The sequence below is a fragment of the Heterocephalus glaber genome, unplaced genomic scaffold, assembly GCF_053883595.1.
Source record: "Heterocephalus glaber isolate CG9 unplaced genomic scaffold, H.glaber_assembly_v1.0 deba00001608, whole genome shotgun sequence".
Taxonomy (NCBI): domain Eukaryota; kingdom Metazoa; phylum Chordata; class Mammalia; order Rodentia; family Bathyergidae; genus Heterocephalus; species Heterocephalus glaber.
This window is the reverse complement of record NW_028258379.1, coordinates 1,604,554-1,612,349: the sequence shown is the minus strand read 5'-3', so window position 1 is coordinate 1,612,349 and position 7,796 is coordinate 1,604,554. Positions and strand designations below refer to the sequence as shown.

Below are 7,796 nucleotides of genomic sequence, written 5' to 3'. Positions count from 1 at the left end.
CAACTCAAACCTTTCTGTGTGCTATTTAAAATGGATCATTTGGTTTATGTGGTTTGTAAATTCATGTCATTTTACCTCTTTTAGTGGTTTTCAGTGAAAGGTTCCATTTTGGGAAACCTTATATATCCGAGCCAATAATTAACGTTTATAACAATTGGTTCCCTTAAGCGAGGGATGGAAATAGCAGGTAGATTCTTGGTACAAAGTGCACAGCACTTTTTCCTTTCTTGGATTAAACAAGAGGAATAAGGAAAAAGGCTGGTGAGTCCGGGGACTCGGCCTCTGGGGACAGGCATCTCTCTCACCCACCTCAGTGCCTGAAGTCACAGAACCCAGCACAGCCATCCTCCCAGGCATCACCAACGCTGGTGCTGGTGCACCCTGCTTTCTTTTCCAGAAAGATGGACAGGGGGCGGAGAGGTCTGGAGGGAGCCAGGAAAAAGGTGGTCTGATTGGTGTCTAATTGCAGACTCTCTGCTCTCTGTCATCCTCTGTAAGTTCGCCCTTGCCCCTATTTGTTCAAGCTATGCTTCCTTATACAAAACTGTTCATTACAAAGTACACGCCACACTCAGCATGCCACTTGTCTCTTAAGAAACTCCGCTGTGCTTACCGACCTTCTCTGCCCATTTCAATTGTGCACACTTGCTTCATACTTTAGGGTACTGATTTGCAGGGCTGAGGTCAAGCCCCCATTCTGGTCCACACATAGGTGCCATGTCAATAAGGACCAAGCAGTGACATTCCTTTTGGCAGGACACTGAAGCTCCTCAAGACTTCGTCTGAAACGTCATGAGCACTAAAATAAGCTGGTGAGGGAAAATTACCAGACACATGGTCTTGGGCTCAGCAGTGCCAGGCTTCTAGTTTAGAAAGTAAGTCACTGGGCACTCCATGTGGCAGGGGCTCTTTTGAAATCATACACACACATTAGATACATCTAAAAAATAAGTCTAAATGAATGAAATAGAAGCATCTTTTTCCAAGATCTAATTGCATGGGATGCAGAGTTTTAGGGATGCAGAAAGCATTGTGTGGGAGCTCCGCAGAGAAGCAGCTTCCTGTCTACTTGGAATCTCCCTGAGGTGGAAAGCCTTTATGAGTTTAAAATGTACCTTGCAGGGTGCACTGGGCTGGGTACATTATTTAAAACCATATGAATAATACAAAGGGAAACCTGCACACGTTTCTTCTCCCACTTACACCTCAATATACAGAAAGATCTGTGGTGCTGGGCTTTTTGGCTGATGGAATCAAAACATATTTAAAGAAGGCAAGCAAGTTTAAAGAGCCTATAGTTTGTTCTTCACCATTTACTAAGAGGTGCACTGAAATCAAAAGCATTTTTGAAGTGTACTTAAAATTCTGTTTTGAACTTATCTAATCAGAGATAAGTATAGTCATAAAGTCACACTCCTTCCACCGGTTGGCTTTCCTTATCTCCACACATTGTTCTTATCTCCTGCCAGCCTCAGCTACTGACAATAGATTATCTTTGTTTAGAGAAGCTAATTGTTTTCAAGATCTTTTTAATAATTGCTTTGGAGCAAGGTGTGCAAATGAGGCTTAAGATAATTACAGCTTCATTTATTTGTGCAGTTTTACTTAGCATTCTCCACACATGAAAGAGCAGATGATGGGACTTGAATTGCAGGACATCTCTCACTCTCTGGCAGTAAAACAGGCCAGCATTGCAAACACACACACACACCCACACACACCCACACACCCACACACCCCACCTCTTTATTTAATCTTCTTGGTGCCCCGTCCTCCTAGCTTTCAGGGTGTCCCTCTCAGAGCAGGGCAAGGATTATGTTACAACCGGACAGTTATTGGAGCCCAGCACAGTTTTGTTTAATTTACACCCCATCTAGCGCCTTTCGTAAGAGATTCCCAAAGCATTTCAGCTAATGGCAAATAAAGCTCCTTGGCATTCCTCAGTAGCAGAGGCGGCACTGGAAAGCGGAACCATGCAGGGCAGATGGGGAAACCGAGTCCGGGAGCTTGCCGACTTACGCCTGAAGAGCTTTAGGATGAACCTTCTGTGTCTCTCGCTTCTTAGCAGTTATGCTTCGAACAGCGTTTTGCCTGATCCCCTCTCGGGACGGTTCTTTGAGAACTAGGGAACTCTGTCCACCTCAGAGTACTTGCACTGTTTGGACGGTGCTGGGGCTTGGGAAGGGGAGGGAGGAGGAAATTAGGTTTGCTCCTAAGCTGAAGCCAACCAGGAGAGAAGCAACTCTTCCAGTGCCTGCAGCCCAGAGCCTTGGTCTGCTCCTGTATTATTTATCGCATTCCATAAGCTATTCATCAATTCATTATTTATTCATTCGAACATTAAGGTAATTAAATATGAGCTCACCGGGAAAGGCAAGTCTGAAAGGGACAGGGACAGGAGTATGAAGGGAAAGAACTTTTGGAGTCCTTGATCCGTGCAAAGATGCGCACAGCTGGCTCCCCTTAGGTGACACTGGAGAGAGGACCCGCCTAGTAGGTCCTGACTGGCGCAGCCCTCCCCACCTCCCTTCCAAGCCCCAGGTCCCTCTCCTCCCACCACTGCCTAACCCCAGCTCCGCAGCCTGTCCCTCCCCGCTCCGGGCGGCGCGGCCTCGCTGCTCCACCGGGCGGCGCGCGGGCTGGCCAGCCTCGGATAGGCGCCGCCCGCAGCCAATCAGCGCGCCGGGGGCGCTGCGTGCTTTAAGGCCGCCGCGGGGAGAACAGAAACCAAGTTCCCGGGCAACGAGCTGCATCCTTCGGGCGGCGGGCCGGAGCCAGCGAGGCCCGAAAGGCTGCGGTGTGTGCCGACGCCCCGTGTCCAGTGCGACCTCGTTCCTCCTTCAGGAGGACCTCTTCCTCGGCCACCACCACCAAGTTCAAACTCGCTTTTCGGTCGACGCAAAGCCTAGGGAGGGTGTGAGGAGCAGCCTCGCCCCCCTCCCAGCGGCCGCCGTAACCCGCTTTTCGGCTCGGCTCTCCTACGCGTGCGCCCGGGCGCTGTGCCCCGGCAGGCGCCAGCCATGTCGATGCTGCCGTCGTTCGGTTTCACGCAGGAGCAAGTGGCGTGCGTGTGTGAGGTCCTGCAGCAGGGCGGGAACCTGGAGCGCCTGGGCAGGTTCCTGTGGTCGCTGCCTGCCTGCGACCACCTGCATAAGAACGAGAGCGTGCTCAAGGCCAAGGCGGTTGTCGCCTTCCATCGGGGCAACTTCCGCGAGCTCTACAAGATCCTGGAGAGCCACCAGTTCTCGCCTCACAACCATCCCAAGCTGCAGCAACTGTGGCTGAAAGCGCACTACGTGGAGGCCGAGAAGCTTCGCGGGCGACCCCTGGGCGCCGTGGGCAAATATCGGGTGCGCCGAAAATTCCCCCTACCGCGCACCATTTGGGACGGCGAGGAGACCAGCTACTGCTTCAAGGAGAAATCGCGGGGCGTGCTGCGGGAGTGGTACGCGCACAACCCCTACCCCTCGCCGCGGGAGAAGCGGGAGCTGGCCGAGGCCACCGGCCTCACCACGACCCAGGTCAGCAACTGGTTTAAGAACCGGAGGCAAAGAGACCGGGCCGCCGAGGCCAAGGAAAGGTACGCGGCGCGCTTCCCGAGGCTCGGGCGACCCCGGGAAGTCCTCCTCGCCCCTCCGCCCCCGGCGCCCCTGCAGGCGCCCGCCACCCGGCTGTGCACGGGCGGCCGGAGCCCGTCACCGGGGCGGCGCCCAGGCCTCCGCGGCGCGGCGTAGAGCGAAAAGTTCATGAACCCTGAGTCGCGGGCTAGGAATGGGGCCTCCTCTGCCGGGAGCACCCGCGCGTGGGTTTCTTTGGGGTATGAGCGCCCGAAACTACTGGCGCTAGGTTTGGTTTTCTTGCCTTCCGGGCTGGCTGCGGCGAGGGCCCGGGGGGGCGGAGAGAGTGTCCGGGGCTCCGCGGGAAGGGAAGGGTTGGTATCGCGAGGAGAGCGGCGCGCGGGGCCGAGGGTCGCGCACTCTCTCCGGGTGCGTCTCGGGGAAGCCGGCTGGGGACGGCTTTTCTGGTTCCACTGCGCCGGCTCTTCCTCCATCCGCCGAATCCTGGTAATCTTGGGGAGAGGTCGCCTGCTTCCTTCAGCGCTGCCTGGACAAAGGGAGGCGTCTTAAAGAGGCCCTCGAAAGGAGAGGTTCGGGCAGAGCTGGTGCCGGCGCCGGGCAGGGGCTGCTGCTGCTCGCCGCGCTCCCTCGCGCTTGCTGGGTGCCGCGCTCCGAGCTTCCGGCCGTCCGCGCCACCTCCCTGGGCGAGGACAGGGGCTCCACTCGCCCCTTGCTTCCCCAAGGCAGTTTGTTTTTAAAAACCCGTCTCTGCCTCCTCCCTCCCCGCGCAGACACCCAGGACCACCTGGCTCAGCTCCATCCTTTGGCTGTAGAATTTCCGACTAAGATTCGGAAGAGCAAGGGGAGCGCGCCCCACGGAGCCTCAGGTCTGGGGCAAACCTGAGCGCGGGGTGGCTGGTTTCCTTTGTTCACTTCCGAGCCTGGGGGCCGAAGAGTTGGCTTCCTCGCTCCCGTGTGGGTGGGAAACCACAGGCCCTGGATAATAAATTCCGCTGGAACGGGCTCTCGGGGAGAGAGGCTGAGGAAAGGAGAAGGAACAGGGGAGCCTGGAGGGCGCTGGGCGTGGGGAGGACGGGAGCTCACGGAAGGCGGAAGCGGCGAGGGCAGCGAAATGCCCGGGTTAAGCGGGACCAGGATCCCGGAGCCGGGCGCCGGCGGCGGCCCACTCGCTGCTACAGAGTATGTGTGTGTGTATGTTGGTGGGAAGTTTGAAAGTGGGCCTTGCGGGACTGACGAGTGAACGGGATTGCTCTTCTCCTGTTAGCTTTAGTTGCGATCGGCCCCCTTGTAAACCAAGCCCCAGGGTCCACTCCCTGGTGAAATCGGAGAGACTGGCCTAGCTCCTGCGTTTACTCAGGTAACTGGGCCGCTCTGGGCACCACTTCCCGTGACCTGTCCTGCCTCTGGTCCGGGGCAGGGAAGCTCAACGTTTGTTTCCCGTGATGGAAACAGGCAATTGACTTGATTCACCCCGAACATCTGTGTGTTGGGCCCTCTGATTGCCCCCTTCGTCTATCATCAGTGACCATTTGTTGGAAGACTTTCTAACTTAGTTACTTCGAAAAATGGTTCCGGTTGATGGTATTTAAACATAATGGCTTGAGCAAAATTTAAAACATACTTTTAAAAAAATTTCGAACAAATTCTGCTCATCTGGCTTTGGAAACCTAGAAGAGAAAAGGAGAAGAGAACCTAGTTCCCAGGGGCAGGCCCTGGCTGTAGATCCCCATTTCTCGGTCTCCTCTGGTCTCCTCACCTCCCCCAGGACCCTTGGGAATGGGTGGGAGGGCAGAGCTCCTCCATTTGGGTTGGTGACAGATTGCACAATGGCCCTTTCCTCCTTCCAGCCTCCCTCCCTTCACCTCACACTTTTTTTTAACTTTTTTTTTTTTTTTTTAACCATATGGTGTTGTCCTCTATTTCTTAGGGAGAACACTGAAAACAATAACTCCTCCTCCAACAAGCAGAATCAACTCTCTCCGCTGGAAGGGGGCAAGCCGCTCATGTCCAGCTCAGAAGAGGAATTCTCACCTCCCCAAAGTCCAGACCAGAACTCGGTCCTTCTGCTGCAGGGCAATATGGGCCACGCCAGGAGCTCAAACTATTCTCTCCCAGGCCTAACGGCCTCGCAGCCCAGCCATGGCCTGCAGGCCCACCAGCATCAGCTCCAGGACTCTCTGCTGGGCCCTCTCACCTCCAGTCTGGTGGACTTGGGCTCCTAAATGGGGAGGGACTGAGGCCTTGAAGGGATGGCTGAAGCAGCAAACAATCACAGCAACTAGGGACACTTGTAAATAGAAATCAGGAACATTTTCACGGCTTGTTTCTGGGGTTCTTGGTTCTTTGCGCAAAAAAGAATGGTGGACTTTCACAGATACCTTTTTAAAAATCAAAACCAACAGTGATGTCAAGCATAGTCTCCCTCTTCCATTCTTCACTTTGCATTTCACCTCTTGGTCCCAGAGGTCAGAAAAAAAAAAATCCAACAAATTTAAATAGCACCCAGTTTTAGTTCTGGCCAACCCATGTGCCCACTTCAATAGTTTGTTCTTTCTTTTCTTTTTTCTTTGGTTCTTTTTTTTAAACAGGAATTGCAAATCAACTGAATTTTAATTATTTCCCTTTAATTTATTTATGGAAAAGTTTTAGGGGGAAGTGGAGTGAGAGAGAAAGACAAAGATCAAAATAGTGGAAATGAGAGCCTCTAGCCTGGGAGTAACTGGTTGCTCTCTTAAGTTGAACAGGAAAAAATAACCTTATAACTTTTCTTTATGGGAAAAATTAAGTTTACATTTTTCGTAATTAGTGTTAAATGGTTTTATATAGATTAAAATAAAATAACAGTATTAGGGGAAAAAACAAGTGCCTAAATGTCTTAATGCTCTCTATGTGAGGCAGTTAGAAATAGAAGTGACCATTAGTAATACAACTATTTTTGTCAAATTTGGTGGGGTTTTTTGGGTTGTTGTTTGTTTTCTTTTTTTTAAAATGACAAGCTAAACATGTACCAATGTGGGAAAAATTGCCATTACTTCTCACACCTTCAAAGCTTTCATATCTGTAGCCTACTCCTATTAAAAGGTTTTTTCTGTTCCTAGTTTCTAGCTTGCAAAAGTATGCCAACAAATCTGGCAACCTGGTATTTGTTACTAAAATAGCATGTGTTTTCAGGCTTCTTTTCTATTGTACCTAAACCAGTCTAAATTAAAACTTAGTAGAACATCAGGAGTATGATTTCTGTTTCTCAAAGGTGAGTTGTGTCTTGCTGTCACTGGGCCCTGTTTTTTTTTTTTTTTTTTTTTTTTAATAAGTTTTCATGCTTTCTTACTTAATAGTGGTCATGAATTGCTGGGTACTCTGAAAGCCATCACCTGAACCAAGAGTAGTGACAAGATTATGTGACAGAGTGAATTTAGCTTTGGGATATTTATTTATTTTTTTATTATTTACACAATGCAATTTTGTTTACCACTAGCTCTTCTCCACAGAATTCATATGTTAACTCAGTTCTTTTGTGTTAACAAGTTTATAAGACTGTGAAAGTAAAAGTAATTTATCTGCTTGGAATAAAGAGGGGGAATTTAAACATTGTGAATTAATCTGTACTAATAGGAAGCAAACTGGCAGGACAGGAGCTCTTTTGCAGTGCTGCCGAACTGAGTAGTGTCCGGAAAAGTCCCAGTAACCATGTAGGCTCCATGTTATTTTTGCCTAAGGCAAAACGATGTATCTTCTGTATTTAGCTTTTAAAATTAGTGAAACAAATGGCATTATTTATTAAAATTTTACTCAGGATAACAGGATTGGCTGGCTTGTGCTTTGTAAAATATTGTTCCCCAGGGAGAGTCTATTTTCTGACATGACAGTTTCATAATTTTCATTTTTCTCCACCCCTGTCATCATTAATATATTCACTTCTTCCTTACCCTTTCCTATTGTTCCTGTCCTGATCTAGGAGGCTGAAGAGTGTGGGGAAAATTAAGGCCTTCTTATTTATGAGCTCTTTTTTAACTGTCAATTTTTTTTTTAGTTCAAGGGAAAAATGGTCACTGTGCTTTGACTGTAGTTACTTTTACTTACAGAGTCATTTTCCCGCCGTGAGGGGCAGATGTGCACCCAGCTGGTCCAAGCCCATCCTTTGGGTTAGGAGATCAGGTCCCAGTGTCCCTTGTTAGTGTTTTGGATCATTAAGTCGGTGTTTATTTAAGTCACTAGGGT

General features: G+C 50.2%; 1 protein-coding gene across 1 annotated transcript; it reads left to right on the top strand.

The window, feature by feature from the left end:
• The first annotated feature begins 2,709 nt into the window (after window positions 1–2,709).
• Window positions 2,710–7,378, top strand: Six1 (SIX homeobox 1). Its single transcript, XM_004837443.3, has 2 exons — window positions 2,710–3,580; window positions 5,506–7,378. Exons 1-2 carry the CDS (start codon window positions 3,021–3,023, stop codon window positions 5,798–5,800), a joined length of 855 nt encoding a protein of 284 aa, XP_004837500.1. The 5' UTR covers window positions 2,710–3,020; the 3' UTR covers window positions 5,801–7,378.
• Window positions 7,379–7,796: the final 418 nt, after the last annotated feature.

What these genes read in the sequence shown, in the direction of transcription:
- Six1 (XM_004837443.3), top strand. Translation starts at nt 3,021, where the DNA reads ATGTCGATGCTGCCGTCGTTCGGTTTCACGCAGGAGCAAGTGGCGTGC. An exon ending in GCCGCCGAGGCCAAGGAAAG is followed by an intron (nt 3,581 to 5,505) that starts GTACGCGGCGCG and finishes TCTATTTCTTAG; the next exon opens with GGAGAACACTGAAAACAATA.